This window comes from Aplidium turbinatum, chromosome 2 (assembly GCF_918807975.1).
Source record: "Aplidium turbinatum chromosome 2, kaAplTurb1.1, whole genome shotgun sequence".
NCBI classification, from domain to species: Eukaryota; Metazoa; Chordata; class Ascidiacea; order Aplousobranchia; family Polyclinidae; genus Aplidium; species Aplidium turbinatum.
Genome location: NC_137473.1, coordinates 12752134 through 12772579, shown reverse-complemented (window position 1 = coordinate 12772579; position 20446 = coordinate 12752134). Strand labels below are relative to the sequence as shown.

The following is a 20446-nucleotide window of genomic DNA, read 5'->3' as shown; positions in this document are numbered from 1 at the left end:
TAGGTTTGGGGTCAAGTATTTGTAGCCCGGCTCCTGTTAAACCACTAACCCTGGCTCGGTGATCGAGGTTGACAGCTTGCAGTTAACTTTTAATCCATGTAAACTGACAAACTGTTTTACCAGCTTACTAGTTCAATAGCAAACTGCACACGTCCAAAAGCATAACTTCTTGGTCTCGCGTTTGTTATTTCCAATATCAAAAGTTCATTTTTCAGCACCATGGGACTGTCCTTTAAATATACTTTCACAGAGTTGCCGTCGGTTAAATATACTTTTGTTATCATAAAAATTCTTAAACAGAAAAGCAGCCAAAGGTCCCGAAAACCCTGGCGTGGATAGAGTTTTGTTCATGGTTTATCCAGCGTTAAATTCCGTCCATACTGCGATTTTTTATGTACTATTTTGACATTCGCATTGGGTTCATAAGTAATAAGTATACATTCCGAATAGCTCTTTCAACAAAGTCTGTACCTTCATACGTGGAACCAGTGTAAGTTGCAACTGTTTTCTGGCCATTTTTTAAGTTATCCTTTAACTGAGGGATTTAGTCATTCCTTCATTGGCACCTCACTTGTCTATTCTTTGACTGCAATCGCTATATGGAATGCATGGGACTATTCAAATATCATAGCTTGCCTTTGTGAAGTTACCTTCTACTTAATTAGGTTTACAGAAAACATCATCATCATATTTCAACAGTTCATGTGTGGTTATTATTCAACACCCCGATCGATTATATTGAATTTTAACTTGTTTTAACAGACGTTGAAAGATTTGATTTCACTTTCCGTATGTTACAACTGCCAGTATGCTTGTTTGTCGAGGGCCCCGACTTGGGTATGGGATATGTAAGTTGCATTTTCTCCAGTACCAGGGCATTCAGCTTTTTGCTTCACAATTTGACTGCTCTTCCTGTTTATTGCATTGATTTGAAATCTGCGGAGGTTGAATCAATGTAAAAAAAAGACTCAACTTGCTAGCTGGGATAAGAGTTGTCATTAACGGGGCAAAACGTTTTTGTAGAATAGATGATTTATTTTAAATTCGCGTCAAAAAGCAAACCAAACAGCAATTATCATTTTATTTTGCTAAACTGCCGAATTTCAACCTTACACATAATCGCAATTGTTACAGTAGAAATGCAGCAATTGCCATGGCGATGCAATACCTATCCTCCGGTGTTAGTCACAAGCTTTCCGTTTTGCAACGTTATGTTCACAATCGCAGTGTCAGTATTTTAGTTCACGTCAAATCATGTTTGGTGCATTTCTAAATATACTTTTCCTTTAACGTCATTCTGTTCCTTGTTGCGATGGTGTTTCTAGTGCTAGAAACAGCTAAAATAAAAATAATTAATAAAAACATAAAAAAATTACCCCACTGATCACATTTTGTTGATAAAAATGAAACTCCCGATCAATCAGTGGTTCCTGTTTAGTAGCGTTGACAAGGAGTGCTTTTGGACTCGGAACCTTTCCAAGGGGCCCGGAAGTTTGCAGAAACGACCGAGTATTCTTTGGATGTGGTGGTTTTTCTGCAAGTGTATTAATTTGGGGTCCGAGGATTTTTTTTTTTTGAAACCGAGGATTTTATTGAAACTGGGACCAAAATATCCTCAACGATCCTACCCCTATTAACGGTGTTACTTTGGGGTCCCCTCGTCTGCGCTACATTTACACCAGATGTCCGCCCCGTTAGCTCAGTGGTTACGCGACCGGCTCAAGAGTACGCGGCGCTGGTTTGACTCTCGGGGCGTGTGCTTGAGTAACTCAATTCAGGACTGCTCTCCATTCAGCGGCACCTAGTAAATGGAATAATTCCCCGGCAACAACACTTCAACAATCGGAAAAATTCACTCTGCCAATCTCGGTAACCGGCTCTGCGTCAAGAGCCTCTACAAGTATGCGGAATAACCAATCAAGGCTTTGTCAGTCCGAGGATAAAGATTCAAAAACCAACCAACCATGTGTACGAAGACCAAGCACAACTACTTTTGGGGACACCAGATTTTTAACTGGAAACACGTTGCACTGCATGAAGGTGATGACGTTGAAAATCAAGATACATTTCTGTTATAACATTACACAAAACAAAAGTGCTTGAGGTTAAGGTTAGTATTGTATTTCGAACAAATAGCGCGCGTAGCAAAAATACAAACCGATAGCAATTGCGTTGGATAGTTAAACATGATAGTGGTTGATGCAACCAACTTTGTATTGGCAGATAAACATGGAAAACAAACTTTACCAAAAATTCGATTATTCCACTGAGACGCACGAACAGCACAAAATTGGTGGACCCACGATACGTGAAAGACTTCTGACATCGCACGAAGCCACCTCCACCCCAAAGCGACGATTTTTCAACCCAATAGAATTTTGTTTTGGCACTCTTCTTTTAAAGGGAGTTAAGCAACGTAACTGTCAGCCTTGGAAAATAAAACTGGTTGATACAACCAAACATTAGCAGAATGGCATAATATATTAAAACTTTACAAAACAAAAACACGTAAAAACAACAGTTGTTGGAAGCACTCATCTGTATCGTTCTTTCTGATCGATCATCTATCTCTGGGATAAGCGAACAATCGCTTCGATGAAGAGGTTTAAGACATTTTGAAGCTAACTGAACAAGGCACGCTATGGGACAAGTATGAACAAATTAATGAAACGAAACATGATTAAATTTTGAAGGCTCAGCTGTCTGAAAATTAGAGCAGAAGTTGGTTTTCTGTTAGGGAACTGTTCAAAAATCATATAACTTCCTCAGGGCAGGTTGTCATTGCAAATACTGATATTACATGGGTGGACGAAAACATACGAGTGAGGGTGAAGACCAAGAAAGTAGCGTTATTACACTTGGACAGCCTTTGGAACTATTGTTAGCCGAGTGGTAAGAGCGTCTGGTCGATGCTGAAAAAGAACCTGGGTTCGACACTTCTCAAGAGCAGGTCCGGCATATTTCCAGTCGAAAACCAGACAACCAAAGAAACATGATTCTACTTGAATAAGACTATACTGACGAAGCCACACTTGTGTGGCGAAATCTCTAACTTAATACTTGAATTTGCCGATTTATTGTGATACTGTTTACTTTTTAAACCTAACATGGGCTTAAAAAGGCAAATAATTTGTGTCTGAGCGATCAGTTATCGTAAAAACATTGCCGTTTATGTTTGATCAGCTCTACATTTAAAAGTGCAACCCAGGTAGAAAAGGTCGCCTGTTTTACAACGTTGCCTGACGCTTCAAAAGCAGCAACTTTTTTCCAGCTGGAACATATTCAAGAGAGGTCACTGAATTGGTCTCTGGAAGTACCTTTCAAAAATTCTTGAATTGTTTATTTTGCAAACCTTTCAAAAATTTCATCTGCAAAGGGTATGCCAAGTGGTACACAGAAGCAGTATGATGAACTGGGAGTCCATGAGCGGTCGATTGTGGAAAGATTAATGGCGGCAGGCAGCTGTTTCAATTGTGTGTGTCTTAACAGTATCGCATGATTGTTATCTTTGCATTTTGAAAACGTTTTCGTTTCATCCAGGCTTTTACTTGGTGGTTAAAGATTTATATTAAGTAAACGCAGTAGAAAAATATCCAATTTCCGTGTCCACCTTCAAGCAAGTCATTAAGTGTCTTATCCAACAAAACTTATTCACCACAATAAGTCAATAACCAATGCAGAAAAGGGTACAAGCTGGTACCCAAACAGCGAAACCTGTCATTTTTACATTGATAGAAGTCACAACGATATGGTTGGCAGAACACAAATGCTTGTTCTCTATTGAGTGGTTTTAGTCATGAGCTGGTAGCCAGGTAGAAGCCACTTCTTCATATGCAAGCCGCAGCGTATGGCATTCAACTTCATTATCTATTATGACGAGTTAGCAAATCAACCCTTTTTTACATTGGTTTAACGTCTGTAAATGTATAAAAGGACAGATTTTCTTGTGAATGTGCAGTTTTTCACATAAAGTGCACTGGGTTACGTTGGACCAGCGTTACAAGCACAAAATACAAACAACAAGAAGCTGAACTTGCAAATAGTCTTGCCGACAAAAGAAAAATTAATACTGCGCACATGAGGGATCGAACCCCCCAAAATAAAAAGTTCACTTTTTAAAAAATATACCGTTTCTGAAATAGACGTTTTTTGGTCTGAAATTAAAGCGCGTAAAGCATGCACAATACAAATTCAATTTTACATTGATACAATGCAAAAATAGTAGCTCTGTAAACGTTTTGTTTGTTTTGTAAAACAGGATAATGAAACGATAATGAAAGGGTAAACGGGATAATGAGAAGAGAGGGTTGAGATATTTCACAAAAGAAACGGGAAAAAGCTGGACATTGTTCAAAGACCCCTCAGTTCGCCTTCCTTGAAGCATCAGAAATCCAACACACATTATAGCATGTCACAAAAGCTATAACATTTCAGCTTTAATAAAACACAGAAAGAAGAATATCTTGACAAAATAGGCTAAGTACCAAAAGAATTAAAACAAATCTTCAAAAACGCTGAAAAAATGTAGCACTTATTATACCGTATTCCCGACAACAGTGATATAACACCAGTTAGTAAACGTCGTATTTTTCACACGTTACCACAACTGTAAGTTAGTCTCCAACATTTTGAAAAAAAACTGTGCACTCGAGGAGAAAATAACTGAAATCGGCTAATTTCACTAGAAAATGGAATTTATGTATCGTGGTGGTTCCAAGTTGCATTGTGTTAAGATGCCAGTGCTGCCTATGAGGGTGATTGAAAAGTTGTTTACATACAGAAAACGGCAACTACCAGGAAAGTAGTATCTTTCTATGATGCTGGAACCTGGCGCAATGCCGTACGTGCAGACGACTCGGCTGCAATTTGCTGTTTTCAATTGAGTCAGCTCAATCATGTTTAGCAAGATATTGAAATTAATATATTAATCATCTTCGGTCAAATTGACAGCATTCATACCTAACGCATGTCAGTGTGATGGAGCACGGGAAAATGAAATGGTGAAATAGCTTGAAGGAACATGATATTGCATAACCAAGTCTGGATAAATGTGAATAAATTGATTCGAGTAAATTTGAGTACCAGCATGCTGTTATCACTTTCTGGTACCTCAAAATTGTCGTTTTTAGCATCGATTCAACGGTAGATCACAGTAAAACAATAAAAAAAGATTCTGAAAAGTTGTTAGTTCCAGTGAAGTGTCTTCTTATTGTGACATTCAAGCAGTGTCCATAAAGTGAGAAATCACAACACACAAAGAAAAGCACTTGAAAACGGTTGGTCAGCATAAACATGGGAAAGGCATACGTTTACAGAAACACACAATAGATTGTAGGCAGTAAATGAGTCAACGCTTTGTCACCATCCTGTGAAAAGTAGTCCGCAAAAATGCACCGGATAACATCCGGGTCACTGAGAAAGTTAGGCAGGCAAGTTCTGATTGGTTGGGGAACATTTTTGCTCCCACGCCCTGCACTTGTTGAACACTTCATAAACGCGATTGTTTTTACCTTATAGGGAGTGAAAAATTTCTAAGTTTTGAAATGTTTTCAGAATGTAATCTACAAAAAATGCAAACATGACATTTTTTCCTTGTTTTAGTTATTACACTATTTTTGATAGGTTTGTTGAAATGCTGCATAAAAGCTACTCAGAGAACAGAAGACTGTTTATCAAGTTTCAGTGAAGACTGTTTATCAAGTTTCAGTGAAGACTGTTTATCAAGTTTCAGAGAAGACTGTTTATCAAGTTTCAGAGAAGGTTGCCAGAAACAGCACGAGATTTCTATTGACAAGACTATTTCGCTGCTGTGCTGGAATAGACAAACCAGTTAAAACTTGTTGAAAGCGGAAATCGTTTGTCATACGATAGGACTTACCGTGACGAATGGAGTCATATTATAATACAAAGCTGCAAGTCTATCAAGTTACAGTCGAGGTGTTGGTGAAGAAAGATCGTGAGAAGTGAATCCGATCTGGTTGAAGTAAATTTGGGATTTCTTGATCCTGAGAGTTTGCTTTTTCTTCTGTTTTTGGCTTATTTTAGTTTCGGTAATGTTCCATGCTTTTATGCAGTCGGTGTGTTACACAGCAGAGAGAGCACGAATCAAGATACAAAAGATTTTCTTATAGGCTTGAAAAAGGGTGTATGACAAGCCGAAAACGTTCGCTTATTGGTTTTTATTTTAATAATGTTAAATGTAGTGTTGTTGCTGAGTTGTGTCTGCTTATGGTTTAAAGATACAAAAGAACCGACAAAAACAACGAATTTAATTGAAATTTCACCTCTCATAAGCAAAGTCATCCTACATACAATATATAATATACAATACATTTTGCTTTCAGCATTACGCAGCCTTAAAACAGACATCGTTTCTATCGACACAATTCAAGATGGGTTCATCTATCTCATTCTTCATCCACATTGTGTGCAAGTTTAACCACAAATAAAGAGAAATTTTACGTCAAATTGCCAGAAGTTACATCAGCAATAAAACGCGTGTAAGTCATTGACCTTTCTGAAAATAAGTTAACAACGGTTTGAAGGACGGTTTATCAACTTTTCATAAAATGGATATTTTTAAAGTGGTTTGTAAACTTGAGAAACACTGCTTTGTGGTGTAGTCTGCAAGCTTTTCTTTAAAGTTGAAAGTTATCACTATCTGTGAGTCTTTTTCCTCAATTGCATTTGAAACACTTCACAAAAATCTTTACTCAAATATTTGCAAGCACAAGTTGATGCCTCGTGGTGTACATGAAGACAAGAGACATAACCAGATCAAGGGGAATTTTGGGAGGGGGGTAGAAATCAGGAGTAGATATTACTCGGGTCAAAGAATTCAAGATATTTCTTTGATACGTGTCGTGTACTTTCATTTTTACCAAAGTGGTTTTATTAAGAATTACAGCAGTACCAAAGCTGACGGTTGTCGAAAGTATTTTAACAGGCCCACAAACTCAATCACACGATTTTGATCGCCTGCCTAAGCGACTATGTGTAAATTTCACAATTTTTGTCTGAGAAAAATATTTTAACACCAGAAACAGTTGGAGAATAAGAAGCGTTGAATTGAACTAAAGACAGTTTGCTAAAGGAAAGCGCATCGGGTTCCTGATATAACTTTCATTAGCTAACAATTTGTTATTTCGTTCTTCATAATACAGTTGAGCGTAAACAAGCACAAAGTGTTGTGAACTCAATTGATCGAAAGAGTTCAAGGGTAAAAATAGACAGCGGAATTGCAGAATCGACTATCAAATAGAAACAACATAAACGTCACTTTTACGTTATCGTGTAGAAAAAAATCATACTGAACGGCAAAATTTAAACAGAAAAAAGCATCAAATTCACTATGGCATAAACAGAATGCAAAAACAAACATTCACAAATTCGCATATTTTCTGACGGAAGAATGCGAATTGCACTGTCATGAGGAAGTGCGGGTAGAGGTTGACAGAGCAAAAGTTGGAGTACCAGAAAATGTGCATCAGCTGTTTGCCACAGCTCTATACCTCGCGTCGAACAACTCGAGAGCAAACTTGTACAACTCGATGTCCTGAAAAGTAAACAAAAACCAACTTATCCTCTCGCTTGTGGTAAATCACACAATGGATGAGTGTGCAGCCACGTAACAGTGGCTCAAAAATAGGTTTTCAGAACCTGGCCTAACACACGAAAAAGAAGAGATATCTTGATTACGTAATGTGTATATTTGAAACAGCTATCGTATTAGCTATTGGCAAAAATGGTGCGGCTTAAAGATTATTTTTTATAAACAAAACAATCTTAAAAATGGAACATTTTATGATACTAAGAAAACGTGTAAGTACTGCCCTCTTCTCTATGCCTTAAGTTAGTATATGATATGTGGTATGAGATTTTAAAACAAGTTAAACCTTAGAAAAGGAGCAGTAGGCCTGCATCACTATGTCAATTTAGAAAAATTACACCTCTGATGCAGACTTTGTGTGCATTAGTTGTTGACGTGTTACTTTTAATCACCATCATCATTGATTGATGATGATGGTTAAATGTTAGCTTGTGTAGTGTGTACCACGTCAACAACTAATGCACACAGTCTGCATTTAAACAGTAGCCTAAAATGATACGTTGCAAACATTCGTTTATGTGTTGAAGTAAATACACATTACACACAGTGACAAATGTAAAAGTTCAAATTGGTGTCCTGGTAGGTAAGAAAAAATTGAAAACTAAATAAAAATTTAAGCGCGGTAACAAGAATCTAAACTCAAACTTACTAAGTAATTCAATTCTTTCATTCTTTCTCGTTGATCGTCCGTTAGAACAACTGTAGAAGCATACGTGGAGTTATACTGGTAAAAATCTTTTTTAAAATGCAAATCGAACAACGTTTCAAACAGAACTCTTGTCTCTTGCTGTCGTTCAGTCACTCCAAAAAACGTCATGCTCTGCAATAAAAATTTATAATTTGAAGAATCGTGGCCATGGAAGAATTTATTTTGCTTGCACAGCTAGAATTTAGATACGTTGGGCATGTGATCAAATGGGTGTAATGGGTGGGTCTGCTACTATTCGGTGAGTCCGATTCAATGAGTTCCTAACCCCTAACCCTAAAACGGCAATGATAATTAGGCTACGGTACCCGATAATTTAAAAAAAAATTCAAAAAATCACCGAATAGGGAATCGGACTCACCGAAACGGGCCATTCCGGTAATGGGTATAAGGATTTTGGTCAATTATTATTATCTGATTGGAAAAGCAGTTTTGATTTCTACTGACATATTCTGTACAGTATGCATATTGCATATATATACTAGTCAGAGCGATAATTGCACAAATGAATTAAATCTAAATATGTCAAATCCACTGAAACGTCGTGAGAGTTCTTTCTTGTAGCCTACTGTCCAAAATAAAAATGAAACTCCATTAATTCTTTATTATTCTAAACTAAAGGTTTGGGATAAAAAGCAGAATATGGCTTTTTCTGATGTGAAAGTTCACCACAGACATGTCAACAAAACAGTCCCTTCTTACGTTGATTGAACGTCTGCATGTGTAAAAAGGATAGCAAAATCCGTCATATTTTCATTGATTTAACGTATGCAGACGTTGAATCAATGTAAAAATGACGGATATTTGCTGTTTGGGATAATGACTCATGTTGGGTTTCCACTTTCTATGTGAAATAAAAACTAGAAGAGTTGAGATAATGAAAAGTGTACATCAGGATGTGACGTCAGTATTGCTTGGTGCTGGAAGTATTTGAAACCAAGTAGGCCGACATAAAATGTCAGTCTCTGTTAAGTTCTTTAGAGACTGATCACAAAGAAGAACGAAACAGCTACTCCAACTAGTTACGCTATAAAATCGTTTGATTTGAGAAACAGAATAAAGGGAATTTTTTTGAAACAACTTTTGAGAAACAATTTAGCATAACTTCAAAAAATGCTTCTTTGAATGTCCTGCTACTTTTTTCAGGAAGATAACCACAGATTACACAAGTAAAACCCAATATTGTGAAGAAGATTCCCTGGTTTCTCACCCACAAAGCCAACGCCAACCTACTGAGTATGAGTTAAGTCAGGCAACTTTTGGTTAATTTACAAAAACCTACTTAAAAAATCCGTTCCTCTTTATCCCAAAATGCCACAATTATTCAGAATCACAGTATAACTTCGTCAACTGGGGCTAACTAAGTACTAGCAGGCCATAGCCTTTGCATTTTAGGAGATGGAGACAATTTCAACAGCAACATGCGTAATAGACAAAAATTTGTCCAGTCCACCTACCAGATCTTCATTGTTATTGTCCTTATTAATAATTGACCGGAAGCCGAGTGTAGCAAAAATCAACAGCCATACACACGTGTTTCGCCTATGAGGCCATGGTATTTTATGAGGCTGGGCAAGCCTGATATGAGACAAGCTAGATATCAAGGGTGTGACTGCCACGATTCAAAGATCTTTGCACAGTAAATGATCACCAGTTGCCTGCAATGAGGTCAAGCAATCATGGTGTAACTGCTGTCTGGCTCAGGTTGTGTTTATGATCTAGAACTGTCACGGTTGGAGTAGGACAACTTCATCAGAAAGGTAAATCTACATATCTCGCCACACCCCCATTCACAGTGTAACAAAAAAGAAAAAAATTTTGTCCTTGGGAAATAATTTTTTTTCTGTTTGCTTTTGCCTAAAAAATACAAAAAACCTTTATTGTACCACAATAACTTCAGGTTTGTGTTCCTCAGATTAGTTTGAATGTTTTCTCATTTCTCATGAAAATAGGCATACACATAACGTTGAAATTTTACTGTCAGCTGCTTCCAGCAATAGTTACCTAATAATGGGTATAATTAAGTAACAATTGGATTCTGTTTGCACACAAAGCCTTGCAAGGTTTTGCTTTTGTGATGAAACAAAAAAGGCTGAGCATTTTTGCAGTCGTATACTTTACTTGAGCAATTTATTCACATTTACTGCTTTGCGAGATGCAACCCTACACAGTGTGTTCATCTTGTCTTCAGCTCTGAGTTACTGGTGAAAAGCGCCCTTACTACTGCAAATAAAAAAATATATAAATGATACTGTCGGAAAATTGTTATTGACAAAGTCCAATGCTGAGCTACTTATTTCTACAATAGAGCAATGGGACTTATTGGATGACAGTGTTCAACTTATTTCACAAAGAAGTTTTTCAGTGTTCTACACATGTAAAGACAGTTTATGCTACTGCCATGATATAGAAAGACTTTTTTCAGGCTAAATAGGCATTTCTTGCAATCCTTGAGTGGAAGCTCTTCATCGACAGCTCATCTAGAAGTCTGATAGCTGTATTGTTGAGTAACGCAGACAAGTGTCCCTCCATTCTTCCGGCTTACTCAGTTTATATGAAGGAAGAATATTAAAACATCAAAATCGTGATGAGTGCATTGAAGTAGGACCTCTACAATTGGGAGGTTGTTGGTGATTTCAAGATAGTGGCCTTCGTAATGGCGATTCAGGGTGGCTTTATCAAGTTTCAATGGTGTCTTTGTCTCTGGGATAGCAGAAACACAGCTTTTCACTACAAGCAGAGGAATTGGCCTCCAAGAACCAGCTATGAGATTGGACCTAATAATGTAAAACAACAACCTCTGGTAGACGCAACAAAAATACTGATGTCTTCTCTGAACATACAATTAGGTCTTAAACAACAGGGTGGAGCATTCAAGCAATTAAAGAGCTGTTTTAAAAACTGCAAGATGCAAAAACCAAAGCTGGAGTATTTACCTGATCTGAAGTGAAGCGACTGATAAACTCCATTTATTTCCCTGATCGAGATGCTGTTTGAAGTTTAACAAACAGCTTGGACCTATTTCATGTCAGCAGTTAACAGATTTTTGGCCAATCACAAGCCAGAGAACTACATGGTGCTTTTTGATCAACTCAGTGATGCGTATTAGAATATGGGATGCAGGATGTCACTGAAACTACACGCACTACATGCTCACCTTGATCAATTCAAAGATAAAAAGTGACTCCTCAGAGAAACAAGGTGAAAGATTTGATCAAGATATCAAGTTTTTGAGGAACGCTATATGAAGGCCAGTTGGCCTACAATGAAAGTATGATAGGGGACTACATATAAATCGTTTACGTGAAAGAAAACTGATATATCATCGCCAATCTCAAAAAAAAACATTTCTTTGTAATTATGTTATAAGTGCTGTAAGTGACGACATATATTATAAGTTTTCTCTGTAATAATTTTGACTAAAGGCCTGTAGCAGAGTATTCAGGCCTTTAGGTCTTCTATCGTGTTTGTAGCCTAAATTAAAATCGCGTTCTATACGTTTTTGTCTTGTTTATGTATTTAAAAAATCTCTGAAACAACGTTCATGGTCATTATTTTAGAATGACAACACAGACAACAATAAGTAATCTTAGATTTAACTTTTTTATATTGATTTAAAAAGATGTAGTGAGAGCCATTGCATTAAAAAGGCACAATTAACCAGAACATCCAATAAATGAATCTCATTAAGTCAAAACCGAAGTTTGAACTTTATGAATCAGAAAATAATAGTTTTAACCCAAGGACAAATTTTGAGTTACATAGTGTTAATGGCCTTTCCTCTAAATTCAATGTCTTACGCAGACAACAACAATATGTGATTCATTCAAAACGTTGCACATTTTTTTCTCATACTTAGCATTAACAGTCTTCAGAAACGATCACATGAAAACTTAAGCTGCATCAACGAATCCTTTTCATAAAAAATTTGAAGAATCAAAACAAAAAGCAGATTTAAAAGGTGTTGCTCAATGTTTAAGCGACAATTTTAAAATGAATAGGCTAGTGTAGTTGTTAAACGATATTTGATTGTTGTAAAGGAAGTGACATTGTAATGTACAATCACGATGCATGTAGCCTACGTTGAAAAGGTAGGAATGCTCTCTAAAGCACAGTGCAGGTCAGGTGGTACAATTGTCTTATCACGAAAGCTGTGAAGTAAGGCGAAAAATTTACGACTCTGAACACGCCAAAACCCACAAATCGCACGACTCCACAGCCCTGCTTATCACACTGTTAAATAGCTACCAATGATTAAACAGCAACACATGGCCTGGTACTTCACTCACTTCCAGATTTCGTTTGGCGCTTTCCAGTAAGACTTTGTCTCTTTCGGTCGGATCCAAATGCTCTCCGGTGCAATTAATTTTGCGTAGATTGGCCAGCATGCGAGTTTGCCTATTGTGCGCTAGGTTGTCAGAGCAATTCATGAATTCGTCTAGTGTTACTCCTTCCCAGTCATCCCCTATGCAAAGCATTTGCAAAACATCGTTTGTCAGTTATTAAGAGCAGAACATATTATTCTATTTGAATGAGACTACTTATAACTGCTTCGCTATGGTAGCAACTTCAACACTAATAATAAACGTCATGCCTTGGTTTCTTGAATAGTGATAATGTAAAAATATTAAAACTCTATTAAATTTTATTATTAACTTTACCTCAAAAGGTACCTTAACCAAGAGCAATACATCTGATACAGTGATAGCCTTATCCTGCTGTTTTTAGGCAAGGAAATGAAAATTCCTTTTATCTCCCAATTTGCATAGTTATGAAAAAACATATATACCAATAAAATATACCCACTCACTGTAAATGATATGTTTAAACTGTGTTGTGAAAAGTAGCGCAGATCTCCCAATAGCACAGTGCATAATAAAAAATAGCATTTTTTATGGACTTACAAATACATTTTTATATACGGTACTGGCGACATACCTGTCCAACACACAGGATAGTTGTACTGTTCTCCGAAGCACATGAAATATGACCAGTCCCAAGTGGCACCCCTCGCAACGTGCTTCCACTCACTCAAATACCTTGCCAAGGGCTCTCTTATAAATGTTATATAAAAAAATCTGCAACAAAGTTTTTACATTGAAAAGAATGAAAAGTTAATTTTAAGATCTATTTCAAGTAATGTAAAAGAAAGTCTTAGAAAAAAAAGTTGAAAAATGTCAAAGCAATAGCAAACCCCACAGTAAGTGACATTGCACCGGCTGGAACTAGCACCAGTTCGATGGCTCAATGATTAGTTTGTCTGTCTTTTTTTGTTTGTTTGTCGTATTCAGCCTTCCTTACACCCGGTGGTTGAAGATTTAGATTAAGTAGACGGGAAGGCAAGGAAGCCAATCTTCGTGTTTGAATAGGTTGGTATGGCTTCAATGCCCAGCCAGGTCAGTGAGGTCACACCAAAGACTTTTTAAAAGTGATATTTACTTAATCTTATTCCTTAATCTTGCTTGCTTAATCTTATTTACTTAATCTTATTGGCACTCAGCAAAAGGAATAAATTCAGGATAAAAATGTACTTGACTGCGCATCTATACGACTGCACCGACCCTGTCTGCTTTGTAAAGCACTCAGAAGGAACTTATATGTGCAATGGACACAGCGCTATATAAAAACAAAATTATTACTACCATAACAAAAGCAATATGTTTACAAAATAAATTTTTGTGTGAGAAGATGCTTGACTAAGATACCATACAATTTTAGTACCAACTACAAAATCCAAAAACTTGACTTAAGGAGGGTCTGGACACTGGACTCCTCTGGAGTGTGGAGTCTACATTTAACTGAGAGCCAAAGATATTTAACGTTCAACATGTAAGCAAAATGTTGAAAGTCGACTTTGCTTTGCAGTCTTATAAATTTTCGATGGAAAAAAGAGTGATCTTCTTGTCCAGTGCATGCAGCTGGTTGAATAAAGAAGAAGAGTAACATGTTCTGAGATGGATCTGTTGAGGTTGTCTAGATGTAGACAATGGAATGCCAACGTCTTGACAAAGCCCTTATACCCAATACGGGGTCGAAGCAGACTTAAGCAGTTCTTACACCAGATCTCCAATTTGAAAGATTTGTAGGTTTGGAAGTTTCCACAAACATCGTTGTATAGCAAGATTAATTTTTTTGTTTTCATTGTTAAAAGGTATGGTAGGGATGTCTGTGAGATGTTACAGGTATAAAATTAATATTCTTAATAAACAAATAAAATCCTTCTGAAGCTGTTATTGTAAAGATCATAGAAAGCTTTCTATGACGTTAGCATCTTTTCAATAATTTGATAATGGTTTTCTTTAGCACCCAGTTCCTAGTTGTGTCTATCATTCTCACTGACTGCAATAGGATTGTGTAACCGATCTATTTGTTACAAGTACTTACTTGCGTTCTCCATGACGAAGAGGTTTAAACTGAGTGTGAACACATTCTGTCAAAGTTGTCCAGCCAGGATGGATGCCGCAAGGCCAACCTAAAAAAAAATTACAGTGTTTATATATAATTGCATGATCATTGTTAATCCATTTTTAAAGATGCATAAAAAAATTGCAGTTTTTAAAGAAGCAACTTCATGATTTGAAAAAATAAATATGGTATGCTAGGAAATGAAGTTGAATGAAAGTAATAGGCTATCCAGCAAAAATTAAAATCTGATAAAAGAGTACCGGTACCATTAAACTGGGTACAGTCAACCATTAGTTAACACCAATGAAATACAACCAACTTAATTTACTATTCAAACTGTAGACACATTACAGTCAATTTGATTCCAGGAGAATGAGAAAGGTAAGAAGATGAAAGTTGCTTATGAAGAGCTAGATAAATATAACTTAAAATTTCTTTGCCCTGGCAAAGCTGAAGTAATTAATTGTGATTTTGGGTCATTCCATATCAAAACAGCCAATATGAAGATATCTTGTATATGGTACCTCTCAGATTTTGCTGAAAAGTTGTCATACAATGCTTTAGGCTACCAAACGAAAGAATCCTAAGTTTTAGATCAATATCTCAAACGGTTTTCCCATGGCGGCCATTTGAATTTCAGGCGCTACCCTCGTTTTTGACTTGGGGGGGTAGGGAATAGCAATTTCAGCCATGTTCAGAGCCCCATAACTTTTATTGTAATTGTGGTAGAAGACTAAAAGTTGCTGTGCTAGTTCATTATCAACTATACTACACAATTCAATAGTAACAAACAACATCTCTTGATGCATAAGTGTTAGGTGGGTCATCAAAATCCTGTTTTTTTGCCCCGTATAAGTGATTTTTTCAATTTTCAAATGCTTCTACCACCAAAACCAATCAAAATATTTCTCTAAAACCTAATTATTTGTAATATTTGGAAACTTTTCTTCTGCCAACTTGAATTTGGGAGTTGTGGTGCCATTAACAGAGATCTTATGGGGGTCTGAAAACCCTATCAGGCAGAAATGGCCCTTTTTTACCCCTATGTTTAGAGCCCCGAATGACCGCGTGGGCATTTTATGGTCATGCTGAAATTTATACCAGACAAACACATCCATTTATTCTTTCATTTCATGAAATAAAATCTTTGAGTATCAAACTCCTTCACTATAAATTTTATGTTTTTAAAATGTAACATTTTGGTCATTTTTGGCAAATAATCTCAAGTCCTTAATGTAGGTCAGAGAAAATTCAACAATGAATTATCATGAAAACAGTGAAAATAAGTAGGTTCTATGCTTAGTGATCATAAACATTGGAATGCTGACATTGTTGACCATTAATTTATGTTCAAAATTATGCTTTCACCTCTTCTCACGCATGAAAAAGTACCCACCTGCAATCAATAAGCTATTATTTGGAGATAAAATTGTAGGAAAATGATCAAGTCGTGTTCAAAAATTAAATTGTTTTCAGTTTGCACTATAATTCTGCATTATGTAAAATGCATAGCTCAAATCAGCTTCAGTTGAGTTTGAATATCATCTATTGTCTAAGAAACTGTGGAAGTAGTGTCAGAACATTTTCACAATCTTTTTGGTAAAGTTTGTATTTTCGAGCACTGTGTCTAGGTTTCTGGTACACCGACACAACAAATTATATGTTGGACTAGCACCCAACAAGGCATTTGTCTTTGGTCTGGCAGCCACATCAAAATGTTGTTTACACGCTTCATGAATTTTACAAAAACGTCACCATCACCATGTTTATCTGAACGTTCAATAATATTTCCAGTGAACCAAATCATCATCATAGATACAAGCAATGTATATTCCTGGTTGGAACAGAGTTGAGATTTTTGATTGATCTGAAAGCAAGCGTTCTTCATCCAAATGTTTTGCATCACAGATTTGTTCTGCACTGATGTCAGTGAATATTGAATTATGTGACATTTTTTTCATTCGTACTATATTGATGGAAATTGGAATAAAGCAATGGTGTGAACGTGTTCCCTTAATAGTTTTTGTCGAGGCATAACGTCTCACCTATTCATACTCTTCTCAACCATGCACCAATGGGAAATGGTCTCTTCTTCCTCCTGTGAATGTGGTGCCGAGGAACAGACCGCAGACCACATCATCAATGACTGCTCCATCTTCAAGTCACCTAACAGAGTGGAAAGTCTGCGTGTCATGGATGATGAAACCAAAGACCGGCTGCTCTCTAGTAGCCTTCCAGTGTAGTACGGTAACATCGTGAATCTGGGGTGGTAAAATGATAGACCCTCGGCCCCAGAGGCTCACACAACAACGATGATACTCTTCTTTATTTTTTTTTAACATTGTCTGCACTAATGAAGAATAACTGAACGTTTTTGATGTGTGTTGTTGCCCATTCAAACATCTGTAATGGTGTTAAAATATGGTTTGCATTGGGGGCTTGATGACTTGTACGTGCTGTAAGACGCTTGACAGTGCCTCCAATTCCGCCACATGGGCTTTTCCCTTGCAAAGTGGCAAAAAAGTGCCATTCAGCAGAAATACCAAAGTCATGTTTGTGATAGCACAGGTTGGTGAAGTTCTTATATTATTATATTGTGAAGCTGCACTATTGCTAAAATAGATTACTTTGTGCAGATTTGGGATAAACTGTTTTAGATGAGGTACCGTAACAAGAGTGAGTTACAAAGATGGATCATGCATTCCCTTTCATTTTGTGCTGTAGCCTGTAACATTGGATCAAGTATGACAAATCAAAAATCATAAATATCGTAAAAACAATACAAAATCAGGTGAATAGAAAATTTTGCCAAATTGGAAATCTACCTAAAAAATACTCCTAAAAGGACCCATCTACAGATCCCTAAGCATTGTGCACTGCTTGGTGAGAGTGGTGTACCAACAACCGCACAATTGGAATATTGATTTGAGCTAAGCATTTTGGGTCTGCTACTATTCGGCTAGTCCGATTTGGCTAGTCCGATTTGGCTGCAGTCTTTTTCGACTGGTTTGTTAGATTTACGGAAGGATTTTGTTGGATTACAGAAGGATTATGGTTGAATTTTCAAAAAATTTGGTGGATAGGGAACTAGCCGAGAAAGACTGTACCCGAATAGGGAACTAGCCGAATCAGACTAGCCAAAACGAGCCATCCCGAAGCATTTTACATAATGCAGAATTATAGTGCAAACTGAAAACAATTTATTTTTTGAAAATGGATAGATCATTTTCCTTCAATTTTATCTCTACATAATAGCTTATTGATTGCAGGTGGGTACTTTTTCATGGGTGAGAAGAGATAAAAGCATCTTTTTGAACATAAATTAATGGTCAACAATGTCAGCATTCCAATGTTTATGATCACTAAGCATAGTACCTACTTATTTTCACTGTTTTCATGATAAATCATTGTTGAATTTTCTCTGACCTACTTTAAGGACTTGAGATTATTTGCCAAAAATGACCAAAATGTTACATTTTAAAAACATAAAATTTATATATAGTGAAGGAGTTTGATACTCAAAGATTTTATTTCATGAAATGAAAGAATAAATGGATGTGTTTGTCTAGTATAAATTTCAGCATGACCATAAAATGCCCACGCGGTCATTCGGGGCTCTAAACATAGGGGTAAAAAAGGGCCATTTCTGCCTGATAGGGTTTTCAGACCCCCATAAGATCTCTGTTAATGGCACCACAACTCCCAAATTCAAGTTGGCAGAAGAAAAGTTTCCAAATATTACAAATAATTAGGTTTTAGAGAAATATTTTGATTGGTTTTGGTGGTAGAAGCATTTGAAAATTGAAAAAATCACTTTGACGGGGCAAAAAAACAGGATTTTGATGACCCACCTAACACTTATGCATCAAGAGATGTTGTTTGTTACTATTGAATTGTGTAGTATGGTTGATAATGAACTAGCACAGCAACTTTTAGTCTTCTACCACAATTACAATAAAAGTTATGGGGCTCTGAAAATGGCTGAAATTGCTATTCACTACCCCCCCAAGTCAAAAACGAGGGTAGCGCCTGAAATTCAAATGGCCGCTATGGGAAAACCGTTTGAGATATTGATCTAAAACTTAGGATTCTTTCGTTTGGTAGCCTAAGGTATAGTATGACAACTTTTCAGCAAAATCTGAGAGGTGCCATATACATGGGTGGCTGAGTTGATATGGAATGACCCTTTTTACATAAACTCTGCTGAAATAAAACTTAAATTATGTTGGTTTCGAAACAAATGAGACTTATTCCTCAGTTGCAATAAAAAACTAAAAAGGTTCTATCCAACACAAAAAAACCTTCTTGTAACACTGTATTTCTTTTACATGAACAGTGAACACTTTAACTCAAGAGACAAATTCTGGGAGAACAAATTTCCATACCATCCAAAGTTGAAAGTGGTCACAATTTTCATAGTTAATTATTTAACACAGCATGAATACAATGAACCATGATGCAATATAAACAAATTAATGTATAGCAAAAAGCATGTGTGCTCAGCTAGAAGAAACCAGGCCATGCATAATCAACAACAAAAAGTTAAATAAAACTCACCTGCAGATAATCTACTAAATAACCAGCTGGTGTTGTCTGTGGGTCTTTTGCACCAAAAAAATCTAGCATGCTTTTTTCTTCTAACGCAACTTTTTTTTAAATCCAGATCTTTGATTAAGTGTCTATTAAACGTGGATCCCCCAGTTTTTTGTATGTGTAACAATACAATAACATCTGTGCCATTGATGTTAAAATCAGTCTTTTTTATAAAGTTTCTTTTTTGTTGCAATAAAACTGGAGATGTTTTGTGTATATCTTTAGCATTTGACTCCTCATGTCCGCTAGTCTTGTGATCAAAAAGACTTGTAGTAATTTTTGTAGATGAGAACTTGGATGGTAATGGACTGGTATTTTCACGATAATCAGTTTCTTCAAAAAATTCAATCTCATTTCTTCCAGAAAATTGATATGCAAACATTAGCAAAGTAAATCCAATACTCATAATCCAGGCCAATGCCTTTTTTCGTGTACCATAATATATTAAACTTGACATAAACTGGTACATTATTCAAAATTAAGACTTGGACATAAAACATGTACCGAGACCATAGGACAAATGACAGTGTGCACCGTACCTAATCTAATCAATAAAACAGCTTTGTATCAGTTTAAAAAATAAAAGTGAATCTCAGCCAATGACTGATACAATTACAAAAGTTAATGTTAGATAGTGTTTGACAAAATAAAACAACATAATTTTAAATGCAAAGCCATGAATACTAAGTAAATTTATCACATTAGCATACGGTTTGTTGTAATCAAACCCAACTAACTACGACAAATATTAAAATGTTTTTGACTCTGCTTTTTTTGTAAGCATAGAGTGTACACTAGTATGGTACCGTACAGCATAATCTAGCTGGAGTTGTTGTACATGTCTCCGCCTTGGACAAAATGCCATGTCATAAGTTGGAATCGACCAAAATATATGGTGAAGAAAATATAGAGTAGTACTAAATAAAATATAGAGTAGGCTAAACATTAAACAAGCTGTTTTGTGTCTTGACTATATACTTTATATACGGTGATTTCCCTAACCACGAATATTTAGCAAAATACCTCAAAACACGAATTTCAAAATAAACAGGCTAATGTTAGTTTAAACTCAAAAACTGAAATGGCACAGCCCGCACAGGTAAGAAGATTGCTAGTACTATTTCTGCACTAAA

At 36.4% G+C, this 20446-nt stretch overlaps 1 protein-coding gene across 1 annotated transcript; it reads right to left on the bottom strand.

The window, feature by feature from the left end:
• Positions 1 to 2105: 2105 nt before the first annotated feature.
• On the bottom strand, positions 2106 to 19856 carry LOC145787765 (heparan-sulfate 6-O-sulfotransferase 3-B-like). The gene is made up of 6 exons (XM_082599588.1): positions 19278 to 19856; positions 14700 to 14787; positions 13254 to 13393; positions 12605 to 12780; positions 8259 to 8429; positions 2106 to 7555 (listed from the first exon to the last, which is right to left on the bottom strand). The coding sequence occupies exons 1-6, from the start codon at positions 19780 to 19782 to the stop codon at positions 7487 to 7489; spliced, it is 1149 nt and encodes a 382-aa protein (XP_082455714.1). The 5' UTR covers positions 19783 to 19856; the 3' UTR covers positions 2106 to 7486.
• Between the last annotated feature and the right edge of the window lie 590 nt (positions 19857 to 20446).

Bases quoted from the DNA above. Each gene is read 5' to 3' on its own strand.
- LOC145787765 (XM_082599588.1), bottom strand. From the start codon at position 19,782: ATGTACCAGTTTATGTCAAGTTTAATATATTATGGTACACGAAAAAAG. The intron at 12,781-13,253 runs GTATGTCGCCAG...TGCTTTGCATAG, and splicing joins CTATCCTGTGTGTTGGACAG to GGGATGACTGGGAAGGAGTA. The intron at 8,430-12,604 runs GTGAGTGAAGTA...TTTTTATTGCAG, and splicing joins GCGCCAAACGAAATCTGGAA to AGCATGACGTTTTTTGGAGT.